The 19,995-nt window shown below is 38.5% G+C and overlaps 2 protein-coding genes across 2 annotated transcripts; both read left to right on the forward strand.

Annotated features, from left to right (window-relative positions):
- The first annotated feature begins 3,874 nt into the window (after window positions 1-3,874).
- Window positions 3,875-6,072, forward strand: LOC149621127 (uncharacterized). The gene is made up of 4 exons (XM_089855893.1): window positions 3,875-4,130; window positions 4,401-4,472; window positions 5,479-5,610; window positions 5,701-6,072. Exons 1-4 carry the CDS (start codon window positions 4,065-4,067, stop codon window positions 5,968-5,970), a joined length of 540 nt encoding a protein of 179 aa, XP_089712019.1. The 5' UTR covers window positions 3,875-4,064; the 3' UTR covers window positions 5,971-6,072.
- A 141-nt stretch (window positions 6,073-6,213) lies between these two features.
- LOC149621128 (uncharacterized) lies at window positions 6,214-18,041 on the forward strand. Its single transcript, XM_089854709.1, has 5 exons — window positions 6,214-6,628; window positions 6,724-7,380; window positions 13,741-15,526; window positions 16,347-16,351; window positions 16,544-18,041. The coding sequence occupies exons 2-5, from the start codon at window positions 6,882-6,884 to the stop codon at window positions 17,497-17,499; spliced, it is 3,246 nt and encodes a 1,081-aa protein (XP_089710835.1). The 5' UTR covers window positions 6,214-6,628; window positions 6,724-6,881; the 3' UTR covers window positions 17,500-18,041.
- The last annotated feature ends 1,954 nt before the right edge of the window (window positions 18,042-19,995 follow it).

Genomic DNA, 19,995 nt, shown 5'->3' on the forward strand with positions numbered 1-19,995 from the left:
TGCTCTAGTGCAGTCAGTGGAAATCGCTATAACTTTACCGTTGAATTCATGCTCTTGCTTTTTCAGTACTTAATAGGTGTATCACGTAAAGGTTTAATGGCTGAATATTACTGTTTGTTCATATTGTCACGTATATTTTATCATACGTTTATTAGGATAAGTTTGCATTCTGTATAATGTCTTAGGACCGTTTCAGAGATGAAATTTTAATCTAATATTACACTAGAGCGCGTTCGCAGATTGCATATGGAAGTAGAAGTGTTCACGTTTTCCGATGGTCGAGAAAAATTGTACTTCACCATGTTAATTTTTCTACTTGAGTGCTAATCCACACTATTCCTTCATCTGCCTTGTCTCTCGTACATTCCACATAAACCGAATCTGTTGCATTGGCTTCTGAATCCACCACCTACACCGTCCATCTACTTCGTATATTTGAGATAAGCTTCTACTTCATCACCATCGTTAGGGGTACTAGGAACGTCTAGCCTCCAAGTGCGGGGCTTACGCAAAATGTTCACGCAATTTCGCTATTCATCATCAAATGATTGCCTGCAAGTCTGCAACTCCATTATAATAGTTAGGGGTAAGATTACGGGAACTGTCTAACCACCACACGGAGGAACTTACGACAAATGTTCGCGCATCTGTTCTTATCATACTCTTTAATGATTCATAACTATTATGAACCTCGTATTTTTGTTATTAAATCAGACCCACATACTTCAACATAAGTTTCATCTTGGAATAAGTTCTGATGAACCTGTCTTAAAACTATTGAATGAAAATTAATTTGAGAGCAAAGAAAAGTTGAAAGTACAACCTTTCTGTTTTCGAGCCAAGGTTTCTCCTCCATTTAAGTTGATCTTGTCCCCTTTTTGTTGATATGCTCGTTTACTCATCGGCTAAGGCCTTAATCAACACTGTTTCAACACAAGGTTAGTGGAAAAAGCAAAAATTGCTATAATGGTTTCAACACACCTTTTTTATTCTGTAACACTGCGATTTCGTACTCACTACTATGAAGTTCGCTTGAACGTTATTGTTTTTTTTTATATTAAATTGTAAATGATGTTTGTGATTTTATATTTTCTGTAGGGAAATTGAAGAAGAACCATACAACCGGGTTCAAATATTCAACTGAATATAAAAAGGGCCTACAACGTCGCATTAGAAAGGGTAAAGAGAAGAAAAACGATTCAAATGTGATCAGTGTGACTATTCATGCAAGTATGAGTACGATTTCATCAAACATCAACGAAGGCATATCGGTGACAAACCGTTCAAATGTGATCAGTGCGATTATGCATGTAAGCGGGAGTATGTTTTGATCACACATCAACGCGTTCACAGTGGTGAAAAACCCTTCAAATGTGATCAATGTGACTATGGATTCACGCAGAAGAGTTCATTGATCAGACATCAACTTATTCACAATGGTGAAAAACCCATCAAATGTCATCAGTGTGACTTCGCAAGTACGCGGAAGAGTGATTTGATCAGACACGAACGCATTCACAGTGGTGAAAAACCCTTCAAATGTGATCAGTGTGATAGATATATGGTTTTTGGGTTTTGAAATCGCGGTCATCCTGGAAAATGGCAGCCGTAAAAGTAATGAAATCGTCGTAGCGGTGTAACGTCTGTATATTTTAGCCTCTTTTACCGCTGTTTCTGGTTTGTGTAAAATATTGCTAACTATGTAATAGAGATACATGGGGGGGTTTTTTTTGTTTTGTTTTAATCCACGACCATCTTGGGAATTGGCGGCCAAAACGTAAGTAAAACGTAAAGGCATAACGTACCTATATTTTAACCAAATAGCTTTACACATGTAACGCGGGGGAACCTTTTCTTCTAGCTTCATATAATTACACAACTATTTCCCTTCTTCAAGTTATGAACTTCTGGTTTTCTACATAAATTATATGGAAAATGAAATAGATTTTATACCACAAAAATTTAATATTTGATTAGGCCCACATTCAGCCTCGAACCACTCAACATGGCTGACGGAAATACGTCACTAGTCGCTTCGTTAATCACGTGTTTTAATTATAATCAATAATTGAGACAGAAATTATGTTTAAAATGATAATTAGGGTTAAGAAAACGAACCATGGATTGTTTATATTGTTCGTCGTTATAAGTGTGGCGTTTTACTTCACTTGCGGTCGTGATTACGTCATGATGAAATTTCAACCAATGACCGAAGAGGATGATTTTGAATCTGATGATGTGGTTTTATTACTCTATGGAGAATGATGATGATTATTTGCCTGTAAATTTTCCCACGGAAATTATTGAATATGAAGAAGAATTTAAAGTTCAAAAGGATGTTTTGTGTCAGGTGATTTTGGAGTCAGTTTAATGACGTGGAATATTTTGAATTATACGAATATGTACGCACTTTAGGTGTACTATAATAATAATCTTGATTTTACTTTAACACACAAGAAATCAGACCAGTGTAACTATCTATTGAATTTAAAGTTTTGTTTTGCAAATTAATTTTTATTTATCAACTTTAAGACTTCGAAACCTTTTTAGTATAATCTATGGCCTGGGATAAATTCAATTTTAGAAGTAGGAATGGAGAACGGTTAGTATTTACTTTTGTCCGACTCATAGCCCAGTATAGACCCCTCCCTCCAACACGTAACGAAAATTTTAAATTATTCTATTGGTTCACTTAAACTACGTTTTGATGATGTTGCTGATGGGGACGGCGAGAAATACGTAATTCCTTTTTGCCTCTATCGCTATGACCCGACTTTTCTTTCATACCCCCCGTCCCGGGGAAGGGGGTCCGGGGCTTTGACGCGCGCCCACATTACTCTGTTCTCCATTCCTACTTCTAAAATTAAATCTATCCCTGCTAAGGCAAAATAGAATGTATTGCGAAACATGTCTCAATGAAATTTCTGGTCATTCGAATCAATAGAATCGTCCGTGGGCGTATGATCGAGTGGGCTATGACTTTGCTACTTGGAGAAGAGAGTGGGATGGATACTTCATCTCAATACCTATTAAGTAGCCTCTATAAACACATCTATGGCAACTACGTTCTCCGAGCATCCTCGCTGTTTCGGTATGGGGTAATACGGTACGAAAACGTCAAAGATGCCCATTATGTCTTAAAAATAGAAACTATATACTCTCATACAAATACAATGGTGCTACGTGGCAGAACTTAATAATCAACTATGGAAGGGTAGTGGCGTCCGCAAGGTACTCATGGAGACTTTCATTGCCGCACATGTTCCACCAACATTTTACTCCAGGCCACTATCTCCTCCAAGTTAACTCATTGAGCTTCCATGGAGCAATGAAAATGGGAGAAGTATTTGAGGTCATCAGTTAAAGACCGTTTCTGCAGAATCAAGGTCTGCAATTTTTATTGTTCCTTGATAGCGCTCATTCGCCTTGAAAAGTTCATATTTAGAATTGAATAATTCTCTCTTTGAAGCACTTTATTTAAAATTTCAAAAGGGAAATTAGGGAATGCCCGTGCCAGCCTGCCAGGCTGCCAGCGTCAGCGTGGGAAATAAGGCGGTGGCACAGGGCAAATGACCAGTTTAAAAATTGCCTGGACCAGTTTAAAAATTAAATCGGAGGGGGGTCAGTGGTCCACAGGACCACTAAGAAAATTCAAGGGTAACCAGAGTCCAGACATTAGCTTATATATTGTAATTATCCACTTCTTCAATTTAGCAGACGACGCACCCTGGTCAGTGGTCATGGACCAGTTTATTTATTCCAGGCCAGAGGGGTCGCTGGCCCAATGTCCTGTTTAAAAGAAATCCTTATTTCCCACCCTGGCCAGCGTGGTAGCGTGCAGCGTGCCGCCCTTATACCATCGTCTGCTACCATGACTGCTACACAATTTAAACCGAAACTGGCCCCAAACGGAAGGGGTTCTGAATTTTCGCTTTAAATTTTATTATTCTGTAACTTATAGCCTTTCTGTCTTCTCTCTCAATTTATTTGGCAACATTGGGGGAATGATTTTCGTAAAGGATTCGTTGTTTGTTTTTGATAAAATAGCTCTAGTTTGAAAAGTTATGTCTTTAAAGTCAGACATTTCGGAAATGAGTTTAATAAGTTTTCAAAGTGTGGCGCTTAAAGAGGTACTTGAGAAACTATTGGACTATAGAGCTATATCAGTTGAAGGGGGGAAACGTCACAGTTGGGCCTGCCAATAAACGGAGCCGGTTTTCACCCTCCCTCCGTGCGGGCCACTGAAGAACTCTATGCTAAATTTCCCGCACAATATGCCGCCTGGGCGGGGACTGGCGAAACCCCGCCTCAAAAGCTCTCCTTTCCCCCCGAATTGAAATAGCTCTATTCGTGGTTTGCACAGAAATTTTAAATTTCAAAAAACTGGACTTTGTTTATAGGAAATGGAGGCGAATGATTGTAACTGTGATCATTTAAGCAAAGATGATCAAATAAAGCAACTAAAAGCCAAGGTGAGTTTCAAAGCCTATAGCGTTTTGGCCAGTACAGCATGAGACATCCAATCTAGTATCCCTTTAAAGCGAGTCTCGGCTGTGACTGTGGTTTAGTTTAAAAAATCGGCACTAGATGCTCCCATAGTCGAGGGGTGGAGTTGACTGACCCAATAAGCTTATCAAAGACTAGGTTTAGCTCCGCCCTTGAGGACGATTTCTGATTGGTTCCTGCCTTTGGCTACATAAAATTGGTGTGTAGAAGATTAATCAGTGTGATACAGGCGCCACAGTAGCTGATATTTGCTTTAAAGTATAAATCGCAATAGAAAAACCTTAAGTAAACCAATATTCATTGGTGGCTGATTAGAAACACCATAAGCCTATGGTGATAGGCTGATGGAAACACGTCCCTTGACCATTTATAGCGTTATTAAAGGGCACCGCAAAAGCCTTGTGGGAGCTGTATGCCCACACACACAAGCTGCAGCCTTCCTTATAGTTCTTGCGAAGCTACTGCGCCCCCAAACCATGGATTAACTAACGCTAGGGATTGTTCACTAACTTAGTTTTACATGTAATGCTATCGCCAACTACATGTTCTGAATCATTCCTTGATTCCCCTCTTCATTCCCCCAATTTATTGAACCAAAACGGATGTAGATAGCGCCATCTCTCGGCAAAATAAATCGTTTTTTTTTCCCAATTTAGGCAGTATTTCAATTTTGACGTCATGGACCACGTGATATTTGGTCCAATTTTCTTATATAACTAACTGTTAAGGATAGTAGTTGCTGCTAGGGGGCGTTTGGAACATGCATGCTTCATCTTTTGGGGGGAACGAACTTTCCCTAGCATTAGTTAATCCATGCCTAAACCTCTGGTGGCGCCCTTGACGAAAAACAACCCCCTTCTGATCCCCCCCCCTTTGTTGACGTCACTGGTTTCTCTGTTTTCTTTCTGGACACTTTAAAAGACATTCTGCATATAAGAAAGTCCTATTTTGTAATGCAGTCTATTTTTTCAGTGTAATGGTTTAATATCAAACATGAAAGAAGTGAGAATGACAATTTTATTTACGATAAATAAGAATCTGGACGAAATTGAAAGGCTCAATGGGGTCATTAAGGAGTTGGAAAGTGAAATCAAGGATCTGATGGTTTGTAACATTCTTCATTTTCATTGTCGATGTGAAAGAGAATCGGGTTAAAAGTATTAGTTCAATTATTGTTAATTGTTTATAACATAGGAGGAAAGTGGAATACACGAAAGAGCCAACATTGAATGCGTGAAATCAGAACCTGTTGAAAATGATTCAGGACTGAATGAACAGGAATTATCTCATCCTGTTCTGATAAATCAACAAACAGAAGAACAAAGACAAAGTTATATAAAGGAAAAAACCAATGAGAACTTGTCAACGAGGGCGGAGCTAAAACTAGCCTTTGCTTATGCTAAGCTAAACAGGCCTGTCAACTCCACCCCTCCACTATTTGAGCATCTAGTGTCATTTGTTTAAACTAAACCATAGCCAAGTCTCGGCTATGGTTAAGTTTAAGCTCAAGTATAATTTTTTATTTGACTGACTAATTCGCGTCCATAAAACTTGATTCGTTAAGCCTTGCCCTGAGAATCGTGAATAAAATCAGAAGTATGTAATGCTTCGAGGGAGAAGTGGGGTAATTGTAACATGATTCTTCCCAACATCATTTTATATTTGGAGCAAGGTTACTATTAAACCAAATCACACGCGTTTAATAGTTCCCTCATCATTACTCAATTAGTGCTTAACTATTTGCCAAGGCGCATGCGCTTGTGGTCATTTTTGTCCCACGTCAAGACAATCAAGGTTTGTGCAGGGATTTAGCAAATACCATACAGTTATAGACTTCACCCCACGTTGTGATGCCCATCTGAAGTTTGTTGAGCAGGAAAGCAAATGTTCAAAAAGGGGTCCTTCGCCTGGGAAGAATCATGTTACATATAACTGAAGAGTGTCATCCTTTTTCTATTATCCCCTTCTGATAAAATGTATTAATCTTTTATTACTGTTGCTAAATCAGTTTTGACGATTTCTTATTTGAATAGTTCGCAAAGTATACCAGCTGAGATTACCAACAACATTGACCAAAGTCTGCTTAAAGTGGAAGCCACGAACCTCGAGCAATTTGGGATAGGTATGGTGTCACATTATTGTGATTCTGACACGCAACCTGATGTAGTTCCAGTTTAATGAAACTATTAGGATTATTTTTTCGTTTTGATCATCAAGGTTCGTTGGTAAAAGCCGAAGGTGCTTGCAATATCGAAGGAATTCTGACTGAAGAAGACATTAAGGAAGAATCACCTGAATGTGACGCGGAGGTTGGCAAAGGAAACACGTCCCAAACTAAAACTACCTTAAAAAATGCGCGTTTTACAACGCGAATTATGAAACTATGTATTCCTAAACTCAAATGCCGTGACGGTGTTCCTTTACTTAACCTTGAAGGCGAAGCGCAGTTCGAAATGTCTCCTGTCCCAACGACAGATTCGCCTCCCGAGAACAATCTTAGCGTTAACAATTCTTATCCCAAATCACGAATTTCTTCGACAAAGAGAGGAAATGAGAGAATAGCAACTCGATCCAAGAAATTGTGCCTTGAAAAACATGGGGAATTGTCGTCGCTTGACGCAAATAAGGAAAGCAATTCTCAGGAAGAAGGTCCAGAGGAGAATCTTGATGATAACCAGTGCAAAAACACCTCGACCGATTCAAAGAAAACTGATGATAGACAAAATGAAACTATGAAACTGTGCTTGCCAAGCGATTTACCAAAAGAACCGATTGAAGTTGAAGATAATACTTCAGTGTCCAGCTCTGATACATCCGAAAGTAGCTCGTCAAGTAGTTCCGAAAGTAATACAACTTCTGCCAGTTCGGAAATTGGTAAGTCATTTTACGCTTAGGGTCAGCAACGATTTTCGGGACTGGAACATAAGACTCAAAAATCGTCAAAATTGAGCCACTTACGGTAGAAAGTAGAAACGTCACAAAAAACAGGGGATGTTTCGAAATTTTCTAGTGGTAGTTCCCCTAACAGGTTTTTTAACCCCGTCCCTCCAACCCCAGGCCTGATACTGAGTCACTTTTGTCACTAAAAGTCACTTTTTCTGAAATTCAGTCACTAAAGTCACTTTTTTCTGATATTTAGTCACTAAAGTCACTTTTTTTGAAATTTTCAGTATTTTGATATTTTTATTCTAAATCTTTGCTAACAACTTAGTATATTTCAATCATCTAAAGTTCTAAACACAAAAAAGCCACAGTTCCTTTCCTTAGACTTAAGTTTTTGTTTTGTAGGAACTGTACTGAACTAAACCAAATTGTTTTCTGAGAGCCGTTGAGATCTCGCTCCTGGCGAAATTAAATTCGCCTGTTAGTTGCAGCTTTGCCAGACCTACGATTATTATAGTACAGTGCGATTTTTTAAGAGTTTTTTCGAAAAGTGTGCGATAATTTTGACAATAAATTCGATAATTCGGCGTAGGCGTACGATAGTTGTACGATAATTTCGAATTTAGCTTGAAATCTAGCTAATCTGGGTACAAATGGGCTTGCTAAGATAGAAAAGCGAAATAGGAGGCAATGGTTGAACTTCCACTTAAGTCCCAAGGCAGTATGCGAAAAACACTATTTACCTATCTCCCTCTGGACCGTTGTACTGTTTTAGCATAAATCCGGTATTCGATAAGCCCATTTTCGCTATTCGATACGAATTTCGAATACCGAACTGACTACCATAAATTAAGGTCCTTGGCACTAGAGACCCACCATATTTTAAAAAATATCATCCCAATTTTATTTGTCTCCCATCAAAAACTACCGCCAAGTGCCTAGGAAATTTTCAGATATACTTGGCCACCAATTTGGATAGGTACTTTGAAATTTAGGAGCTTCAAAATGTTTTTCTCCTTGCTTTGTATTAACAATTCGCGAATATTAGGGTTACTAACCGATTAATCGCGAATATTTAAGCCTAATATTCACGAGTATTAGGGTTAACTATTCGCGAATACTAGACTTAACTATTCGTGATTAATCGGTTAATAAGGTCTAACTATTCGGTATTCGATTTGGAATAAACAATTCGATTCGGTATTTAATAAGGAAATTTTTTGGTATTCGGTAACCAGTTTGATACCCAAAAAGTGCTATTCGCACACCCCTAGTATAAATACAAAGTGAATCAGATCACCTGGCCACCCACATACGTTGTACCGCGCTTTTTTTTGTCGCTAAGAGCGTACTATAATTTTCGTTGAAAATCGAGAATTTTTGGGTCTTGGTGCGACAATTTTGGAATTTTCATCTGGGCAACGCTGGCTAGTTGTAATTGCCTGGAACTGTGCAGTCTGGACAGAATGTCTGACATAACATTATTAACTTAAAGATTAAGTGTTACATTCTACATATGTTAGGACCCTTAAAATCATTTTTTTTAGTCACTTTTTTTAAAATTTTTAGTCACTTCCGTCACTTATTTTTTGGGTGCAGTAGAGTATCAGGCCTGTTACCCTGATTACTTTCTGTCGTCCCTGGATTTTTCAACCTCATCCTCAATCTTTAGCATGTTAAATCTTTAGGTTCTAAAAATTTTGTCTCATTTAAATTAATGCGTTTTTAACTTTAAATTTAAACGGAAAATTGTCCCTGCTAATAATATTTAACTCAAAACTTGATTAACTAAATTCAGCGGTTGAGCCTGAGCTCCGTGGCCACCGGACGAGAAAAAATTCCCTTTTTTGGTACTTTAAAAATGCAGGTACCCGGCCGTCCTTGGTGTCTTAAGGAGCCCAAGCAAACGTTGCTCCGATTGATAAGACCTTAGTACTTTACTCCCAATGGTCTTTGAAACTGTGAATAATTTCATCTAAAGAATATTTTAGAGAACCTACTCCGTCTTTATAGCAGTTCTCGAATCTATGCAAGCAAAGAGAATATACCAAGAGGAGCAGAAAGTCCAGCCTTTCACAAGGCTTTTGAAAGGCCCGGCCCCAGTTTTGGTCGTAACTAGATCCGGTTTGTGTTGATTGGCTAAGCAGCGACGCCTTTTATCGGTTAAATTATGTCGACTGCTCATTTTTGGTGGTGGCTACAGGGCCGGAAATATGAAAAATTTCTTATAGGACACGTGTCCAGAGACCCCTCTATTTGACTGGAAAATTTACTGGACATTGTCCACTGGCCTATGCGTAAATAGTGTCGCATCTTCATAGACAAGCTATCAAAACTTCGGAAAATTTATTGGTCAAAATGTCCAGTGAACCTCTTAGTTTTTAAAACATTTATGGGACATTTTTATATTTTATTGGATAATGTCCAGTGTCTTGCGCTTATTTCCGGCCCTGGGTGGCTAAGGGTTGACCTCTGGGTTGAATATTGACGTACAAAAGGTAATTTTTAAGTAGACCGAAGACTACAAGGTCACGTGAACAACCGGAATTAGTTGCTCCAAATTCAGAGCCGGTCCCTATTTACAAAGTTTCTGCTCCTCTTGGTATATTCTCTTTGATGCAAGTGGTTAATCGGTTCTTGAGGTAGTGTCGAAGGAACCGCGTCACCGAATAATTGTCCTTCGCGTGCTAGGAGGTTCTATACGAGGCGTTGCGAATATATCGTGTAGCTCACCTATGGCCCAAGATGCATACTTTGTGTGTGAAGCCTTACCGCTTTTGGTCTTACTGATAATAATAATAATCTAAGCTTTGTCTATGAAGGGATTTCCACACTAAGCCTGTGGCTTGTTTACAGGTGGGTCCATTTACAATGCATAGAGGGGTGGTGGCTAGCCCCTATGCCACAGCTAACCTACAGCGCCCTATATTAACTATTACCGTTAACCTCTGCAAGTTTTAATGGAAAGGAGAAACTGGGTTAGACCGCGGAGGAAAACCCCTTTTAACAAGCGGGGAGAGACCTTGCAAACTCTAATAATGAAATATGAAACGGTGTTAAGGTAAACATCCTTGCGATTTGGGTTGAGCCTTTTGGCAAAATAATGTTATAGTCGTTGCAAACTATACAAGACGATTTCTTTTCTTCTGACTCAATCGTTGCAATAAGTAAATCACGATTTTGTCACATACACCGCTTACGCCTCGGAGAAGTGGCCATCATATCCTAATATTATGATGATATCCAACTTATCGAAAATTTTAAGCTTTCTCTACCATCATATTCAGTTCATAAGGGTAACGCCAGGGCCAAATGTTTCCCACGCAGTCTTGAGTTAATTTGGTGTTACGTGTTAACGAATTGCAGTTACTTGCATTTAAACTCGATCACCTAGAAACAAACCAGAGGAGAGGACATTATAACGCCTTTCAATAACGGCAGTCATACCATTTTCCCTTCCAATTTATTTTATAAGCATATTTATATTGCAATAGACTAAAACCTTAAATATTTTCTTAATAATTAACAACCATTAGTTTCCACTTTCTGATCAGTAAAATCTTCGGAGATAGTCATCTTGATTCGGAGCGGTATTAATTTTGTTTTCCGAACCTTGTTTTCTTTAACTTGGTGTAATTTTAGTACTCGGCATGACCGGTTTTATCAAGTACTATTGAACAGTTTGATTCAAAGTGTGACAAATTTCAATTTGCTTACTTTCTGAAGTAAAATCCGAGAAGCAGCGTTCAACTCTTTGCAACAGTGATCTTGATCGTCACATTAAAAATGGCACTGAAGAAAAACGCTTCAAACTTAATCAGTGTGACTATACTAGCTCTGAGAACAGTTCTTTGATCAGACACGAACATGATTTAACTACTCTGAGATCGACGTTGTTTTGCTTAATAAAATTCATCTTCCAACAATCTCGAATGTGGGAGACACGGCCGAGGTTTCTTCTCGCCATTTAAGTTAATTTTCATCCCCTTATGTTTGATATGCTCGTTTATTCATCAGCAAACGCCATTGATCAACACTGTTTCAACACAACGTTTTTTCTGAAACACCGCGTTTTCGTACGCATTACCTATTTTAATAAAGTTCGCTTGAAGGTTATTGTATTTTTGATACTAAATTGTAAATGATGTTTGTGGTTTCTATGTTTTCTATAGAAAAATTGAAGAAGAAACGTACAACGGGGCGCAAATATTCGACTAAATATAAAAGGGGCCTACAACGTCGCGTAAGAAAGGGTAACGAAGAAAAACGCTTCAAATGTGATCAGTGTGACTATACATGCAAGCATAAGTGCGATTTTATCAAACATCAACGCATTCATAGCGGTGAAAAACCGTTCAAATGTCATCAGTGTGGCTTTGCAAGTACGCAGAAGAGTTCATTGATCAGACATGAACTTATTCACAGTGGTGAAAAACCCTTCGTATGTGTTCAGTGTAACTTTGCAAGTACGCGATAGAACGATTTGAACGTCCATCAGCGCATTCACAGTGGTGAAAAACCCTTCAAATGTGATCAGTGTGACTATGCTACTGCCCGTAAGTGTACTTTAATCGCACATCAACGCATTCACTGCGGTGAAAAACCCTTCAAATGTGATCAGTGTGATTATGCCATCTCGCAGAGCTGTCATTTGAACGTCCCTCAACGCATTCACCGTGGTGAAAAACCATTCAAATGTGATCAGTGTGATTATGCCATCTCGCAGAGCTGTCATTTGAACGTCCATCAACGCATTCACCGTGGTGAAAAACCATTCAAATGTGATCAGTGTAATTATGCCTGCACAAAGAAGGATCATTTGATCTGTCATCAACGCATTCACAGTAGTGAGAGACCCTTCAAATGTGATCAGTGTGACTTTGGAAGCACTCAGAAGAGTACTTTGATTGCACAAAAACACATTCATAGCGGTGATAAGTCCTAAATGGGTACATATCGGGCGGTTTAACAAAGTTTCTTCAGATAATGTGCAAAGCACATTAATGTTTAATTACAATTGTCTCTGCAAAGATTTAACGGCTTGGGATGGATCGAAAATAAAATTCTCACGAGCTAAACATCTGAAGGCATAAGGCAGACTGTTCGTTGTATCTAAATAGAGACTCGGACAGTTCTATAAGTTTAACTAATCGAATCAGGGGGAAAGCTTCCATTCCCCCTCCCTGATCGAACTCGGTTACATCACCGCAAATATATTCAACAGTCATAGATTTGTGCACCTCCTAGGTTCACGTAGAATATCATTCAAACAAATAATATAGAATGTTTTGTATATTTTTATTACCCTATTCCACAATCTCAAAGCATATATTGGGTTAAGTAAGATCAAGTCTTTGGGGACCGCTGTTTCGACTCGGACACATGGATTATTTCTGTTTCCAAAGTCGTTTCTTTTATGATAATACATTCAGTGTGTGATCGGTGTGATTATTCTAGTACCCGTAAGAGTACTTTATCGCACATCAAGGCATTCATAGCTGTGAAAAACCCTTGAAACGTGATCAGTGTGATTTTCCAGCACATTGAAGAATAATTTGATCAAACATCGACGCATTCATAGTGGCGAAAGAACATTCAAATGTGATCAATTCGATTATGTCAGGACCCAAAAGAATATTTTGATCAGATATCAACGTAACAATCACAATATATATAATATTGTATATAAACCATATTTGATATAACAAATGGTATATAAGTAATTATATCTTCGCTATTAAAGAATAAAAATTTTACCATAATAATGTTTTTGCTTTGAATATTAATTTGCTTCTTTAATAACTGTATCGTTGTCATCACTTCTTGTGCTAGTTGGTTTCAACAGAAACAAGAGAGACTGCAAAATTGTCGCTAACTTTACCCTTGACTTCATACTTGTGTTTTTCACTACTTTGTAGGTGTTATCATGCACCTTCGGAGATTTAATGGCAGAATATGGCTGTTCATATTGTCACGTGTATTTTATTATACGTTGATCATGCGAAAGTTTGAATTATATATATATATATATATTTGAGAAAGTTGTTTGTTAGTTCTTTATGACATACACAGTCACGATTAGTTAATTTCCAAATTCGACCAAGCTGCGGGGTTGATATCAGTGATACCAGGAATTAAAAAATCTTTCACGTTCCCATGTTATCCCAACGCGTAAGGTCAAACCTTTGGAAACCGCTGTTTCGACTCGGACATCGGTTATTGTTTCGGAACTTTTTTTGTTTGCCTTTGTGTCTTTTTAAGCCCAAGCATAACCTGCCTTTGAACATAGAAATGTTTGTGATGCGAGTTGTTTGATATAATTTGAGGTTTTAATCTATTTCATTTCTGTAGGAAAATCCAAGAAAAAATGTTCAACTCGATACAAATGTTCACCTGAATATAAAAGAGATCTTGAACTTGACATTCGAAACGATACCAAGGAAAGAGGCCTCAAATGTGATCAGTGTGACTGTGCAAGTACGCGGAAGGATGATTTGATCAGACATCAACGCATTCACAGTGGTGAAAAACCTTCCAAGTGTGAACAGTGTGACTATGGTAGCAAGAACAAGAGTAATTTGATCAAACACAAACGCATTCACAGCGGCGAAAAACCCTTCAAATGTGATCAGTGTGATTATGGCAGCAAGGAGAGGTATAATTTGATCAGACATCAACGCATTCACAGTGGTGAAAAACCCTTCAAATGTGATCAGTGTGACTATGGATCCACGCAGAAGATTAATTTGATCAAACATCAACGCATTCATAGCGGTGAAAAACCGTTCAAATGTCATCAGTGTGACTTTGCAAGTACGCAGAAGAGTTCATTGATCAGACATGAACTTATTCACAGCGGCGAAAAACCCTTCAAGTGTGATCAATGTGAATATGCAAGTACGCGGAAGAACGATTTGAATGTCCACCAGCGCATTCACACTGGAGAAAAACCCTTCAAATGTGATCAGTGTGACTATGCAAGTACGCGGAAGTATCGTTTGATCATCCATCAACGAATTCACAGTGGTGACAAACCCTTCAAATGTGATCAGTGTGACTATTCAAGTGCGACCAAGAATGGTTTGATCATACATCAACGCATTCACACTGGTGAAAAACGCTTCAAATGTGATCAGTGTGACTATGCAAGTGCGACGAAGAATGATTTGATAAGACATCAACGCATTCACGGTGGAGAAAAACCCTTCAAATGTGATCAGTGTGACTATGCAAGTACGCGGAAGTATCGTTTGATCATCCATCAACGAATTCACAGTGGTGACAAACCCTTCAAATGTGATCAGTGTGACTATTCAAGTGCGACCAAGAATGGTTTGATCATACATCAACGCATTCACACTGGTGAAAAACGCTTCAAATGTGATCAGTGTGACTATGCAAGTGCGACGAAGAATGATTTGATAAGACATCAACGCATTCACAGTGGTGATAAACCCTTCAAATGTGATCAGTGTGACTATGGATCCACGCAGAAGGGTAATTTGTTCGCTCATCAACGAATTCATAGCGGCGAAAAACCCTTCAAATGTGCTCGGTGTGACTATAAATGTACACAGAAGATCAGTTTGATCACACATCAACGCGTTCATAGCGGTGAAAAGCCCTTCAAGTGTGAACAGCGTGACAATGGTAGCAAGAACAGGAGTACTTTGATCAAACACAAACGAATTCACAGAGGCGAAAAACCATTCAAATGTGATCAGTGTGATTATGCCTTCACGCAGAAGATTAATTTGGTCACACATCAACTCATTCACAGTCGTGACAAACCCTTCAAATGTGATCAGTGTGACTATGCAAGTGCGCGGAAGAGTAATTTGACCAGACATCAACATATTCACAATTGTAAAAAACCCTTCAAATGTGATCGGTGTGACTATAAAGGTACGCAGAAGGTTCATTTGATCATACATCAACGAATTCATAGCGGCGACAAACCCTTCATATGTGATCAGTGTGATTATGGCAGCATGCAGAAGATTAGTTTGATCAGACATCGACGCATTCATAGCGGCGAAAAACCCTTCAAATGTGCTCGGTGTGACTATAAATGCGCACAGAAGATTAGTTTGATAAAACATCAACGCATTCATAGCGTTGAAAAAACCCTTCATATGTGATCAGTGTGATTATGGCAGCACGCAGAAGATTAGTTTGATCAGACATCGACGTTATAATCACATGGACTAATTAAAGGATTGTAGTTAAGCATACTCAGCAATTTAAAACTTGGAAAGAACCATTTCAAAAGTGTTAATTGCGCAACGTGTTTTCTTTTTCGTTTCACAAATTACCGTTCTTGACAACTGTAGTAGATGCTCACTAACAAAATGTTTTCGATCATAGAAAAATTATTAAAAACTAAAAAAACCTATCCTGACGGAATAGTCACAGGGCAGGCCACATCGTTTTTCAAAATTGTGGAATGTAACAAGCTTAACTTCTTTTAACGGAAAACTGGTAGTAATACGATGTTTGTGTTAATTATTTATAAAACCTTCACGACAATATTTAATGTAACCCTTTTTTTAAACTATAATTAACAATATTTAATATAACAAATGGTATATCAGTAATTATATCTTCACTATTAAAGTATGATATTTATACCATAATAATTGACTAATCGTAATTTGCTTCTTTCCTTTCTTTAACTTCGTCATCACTTCTTGTTCTAGTTGATTTCGGCAGAAACAGGAGAGACAGCAAAATTGTCGCTAAGTTTAACTTTACCGTTGAATTCATGGTTGTGTTTTTTCACTTCTTAGTAGGTGTTATCATGCACCTACAGAGGTTTAATGGCAGAACATGGCTGTTCATATTGTCACTTTTTATTTTATTGTACGTTTATTATGGGGAAGTTTCCATTCTGTTTTACGCGAGTGTCTAACGTGGGATCAAGTTTGAATCTTCCACGTTCTCAACGCATATATTAGATTTGGTAAGGTCAAACCTTTGGAAACCGCTATTTCGACTCGGACATCGATTATTGTTTCTGAACTTGTTTTGTTTGCCTTTGTGTCTTTTTAAGCCTAAGCATAACCTGTTATATCAATTGCCTTTGAACAGTGAAATGTTTGTGATGCGAGTTGTTTGATATCAAATGAAGTTTTAATCTATTTCCTTTCTGTAGGAAAATCCAAGAAAAAATGTTCAGCTCGATACAAATGTTCACCTGAAAATGAAAGGGAGCTCGAACTTGACATTCGAAAGGATACCAAGGAAAAACGCTTCAAATGTGATCAGTGTGGCTATGCAAGTACGTGGAAGAATCACTTGATCAGACATCAACGCATTCACAGTGGTGAAAAACGCTTCAAATGTGATCAGTGTGGCTATGCAAGTACGACGAAGAATCGCTTGATCAGACATCAACACATTCACAGTGGTGAAAAACCCGTCAAATGTGAACAGTGTGACTATGGTAGCAAGAACAAGAGTAATTTGAACAAACATCAACGCATTCACACTGGAGAAAAACCCTTCAAATGTGATCAGTGTGACTATGCAAGTGCGTGTAAGAGTGGTTTGATCAGACATCAACGCATTCACAGTGGTGAAAAATTTTTCAAATGCGATCAGTGTGATTATGGCAGCACGCAGAAGTCTCATTTGATCGAACATCAACGCATTCACAGTGGTGAAAAATTCTTCAAATGCGATCAGTGTGATTATAAAGGCACACGGAAGAGTAATTTGATCACTCATCAACGCATTCACGGTGGTGAAAAACTCTTCAAATGTGATCAGTGTGACTATGTAAGTACGCGGAAGAAAGATTTGAACAAACATCAACGCATTCACAGTGGTGAAAAATTCTTCAAATGCTATCAGTATGACTATGCAAGCACGCAGAAGCCTCGTTTGATCGAACATCAACGCATTCACAGTGGTGAAAAACCCTTCAAATGTGGTCAGTGTGACTATGCAAGTGCGACGAAGGGTAGTTTGACCAGACATCAATGCATTCATACTGGTGAAAAACCCTTTCAATGCGATCAGTGTGATTATTCTTACACACGGAATAGTGATTTGTTCAGACATCGACGCATTCACAGTGGTGAAAAACCCTTCAAATGTGATCAGTGAGACTATGCAAGCACGCAGAAGGTTAATTTTATCAGACATCAATTTATTCACATGGTGAAAAACCCACATAATTTAATTAGTGCGAATATGCTAGTAATCGTATGAGTAATTTGATCATACAATGCTGAAAAACGCCTCAATAGTGATCAGTGGGACTATGTATATGCAGACGGAAGTGTCATTTGATAGTACATAAACGTAGAAGTCACATGAATGAATAGATGGATTTACATTTTAAATGTGTAGGACAATAACCATATTTCATCGGCTTGTGTAATGAATGGTCCGAAACTGTGTATGTAACAGTCCATTAAATTTCTCCATTAGAAATTGTATTAACGGAAGCGCCGCTCATTTTCAGAGACAAGACTTTTGGTGCACTATACCCAGTTGTAACACCGCCATTTTCAGAACTAATTTTATATTAAATGTAATAAAATTCACATAGACGATGCAAAAATAAGTCATAATAAATTTTGGATACGTTTTTCGAATTGTTCCAAACTTGTTTCCAAACGTTTGAGGTGTTTTCTTTCGAGCGATTTCCATTTCCGTTATCAGTCCCCTCGGAGCTTTCATTAGCACATAAATTGTAGGAAGTTTCTTCAGGTTTTGAAAGCGAGTTATCTCAAGTGATAACTTTCGTCTAAAGGGTTGTAGTCAACCTCGTGCCGTCTATGAGAGCGCGAAATCTAAATAGGTGATTAGTCATAGGTGTCGTCAAACCTTGAAAAAAAAGTGGCGGATGTTTCGTGAATTCCCCTCGTGCTAATAAAAAACAAGGTGGTCAAGTTAAAATTTCACGGTCTTTAGTTATAAAGCAAGCGATAACTTATGGACCAGTTTAACCCTTTCGATAAGTTACCACTCTCTCTGGTTTCGAGCCAAGGTTTCTCCTCGCCATTTAAGTTAATCTTCATCACCTTTTTGTTGATATGCTCGTTCACTCATCAGCACTGTTTCTTTTCTTTAACACTGAGTTTTCGTAGAGGCCTCAGCATTACGTTTTTTTCTTTTAAGTTCGCTTAAATGTTACTGTATTATTGATACTTAATTATAAGTTATGTCGTTTTTATATTTCTTTTATATAGGTAAATTCAAGAAGGAACTTCGGGTAACGTGTTCTACTGAATATAAAAGGGATCTGCAACGTCACGTTAGAAAGAGTAACGAAAAAAAACACAAATGTGATCAGTGTGACTATGCACACAAGTATAAGAGAAATTTGATCAGACATCAACTTGTTCACAGTGGTGAAAAACCTTTCAGATGTAATCAGTGTGACTTTGCAAGCACGAGGAAGGGTAATTTGATCGTGCATCAACGCATTCATAGCGGCGAAAAACCCTTCAAATGTACTCGTTGTGACTATAAAGGTACACTGAAGATTAGTTTGATCGCACATCAACGCATTCACAGTGGTGATAAATCCTTCAGATGTAATCAGTGTGACTTTGCAAGCACGCGGAAGGGTGATTTGATCGTGCATCAACGCATTCACAATGTTGAAAAACCCTTCAAATGTGATCAGTGTGACTTTTCAAGCACGCAGAAGGGTAATTTGATCGTGCATCAACGCATTCACAGTGGTGATAAACCCTTCGTATGTGATCAGTGTGACTTTTCAAGCACGCAGAAGGGTAATTTGATCGCGCATCAACGCATTCACAGTGGTGATAAATCCTTCAGATGTAATCAGTGTGACTTTGCAAGCACGCGGAAGGGTGATTTGATCGCGCATCAACGCATTCACAGTGGTGATAAACCCTTCAAATGTGATCAATGTGACTTTTCAAGCACGCAGAAGGGTAATTTGATCGTGCATCAACGCATTCACAGTGAAGATAAACCCTTCAAATGTGATCAATGTGACTTTTCAAGCACGCAGAAGGGTAATTTGATCGCGCATCAACGCATTCACAGTGAAGATAAACCCTTCAAATGTGATCAATGTGACTTTTCATGCACGCAGAAGGGTAATTTGATCGTGCATCAACGCATTCATAGCGGCGAAAAACCCTTGAAATGTACTCGTTGTGACTATAAATGTACACAGAAGATTAGTTTGACCAGACATCAACGCATTCACAGTGGTGGAAAACCCTTCAAATGTGATCAGTGTGACTATGCAAGCACGCAGAAGAATAATTTTATCAGACATCAATTTATTCACAGTGGTGACACAGTGGTGAAAAACCCCACGGAATTTAATTAGTGCGAATATGCTTGTAATCGTTTTAGTAATTTGATCATACAATGGTGAAAAACGCCTCAAGTGTGATCGGTGGGACCAGGGAGGAGGAATGTTGAGGAGTGGCCAAAGGTATTACGGAGAGGTCTCCATTTAGCGGTCTGGAGAGAGAGATCTACCCGAGGCCGATTAGTAGCTACTACCAAAAGTAATATAAGAAACCTCCCTTCGGGAGGAAAGTATACAAAGGCGAATTTTTCCCGATACATCCTCGTACCGCGAATGTCCCCGCGCACTTATACGGC

Source organism: Phalangium opilio, unplaced genomic scaffold (genome assembly GCF_054372755.1).
Source record: "Phalangium opilio isolate 3A_F unplaced genomic scaffold, DU_Popi_V2 ptg000209l_1, whole genome shotgun sequence".
Lineage (NCBI taxonomy): Eukaryota > Metazoa > Arthropoda > Arachnida > Opiliones > Phalangiidae > Phalangium > Phalangium opilio.

Bases quoted from the DNA above. Each gene is read 5' to 3' on its own strand.
- LOC149621127 (XM_089855893.1), top strand. From the start codon at position 4,065: ATGTCTTTAAAGTCAGACATTTCGGAAATGAGTTTAATAAGTTTTCAA. The intron at 4,131-4,400 runs GTACTTGAGAAA...CTTTGTTTATAG, and splicing joins AAAGTGTGGCGCTTAAAGAG to GAAATGGAGGCGAATGATTG. The intron at 5,611-5,700 runs GTTTGTAACATT...TTTATAACATAG, and splicing joins GTGAAATCAAGGATCTGATG to GAGGAAAGTGGAATACACGA.
- LOC149621128 (XM_089854709.1), top strand. From the start codon at position 6,882: ATGAAACTATGTATTCCTAAACTCAAATGCCGTGACGGTGTTCCTTTA. The intron at 7,381-13,740 runs GTAAGTCATTTT...TCATTTCTGTAG, and splicing joins TTCTGCCAGTTCGGAAATTG to GAAAATCCAAGAAAAAATGT.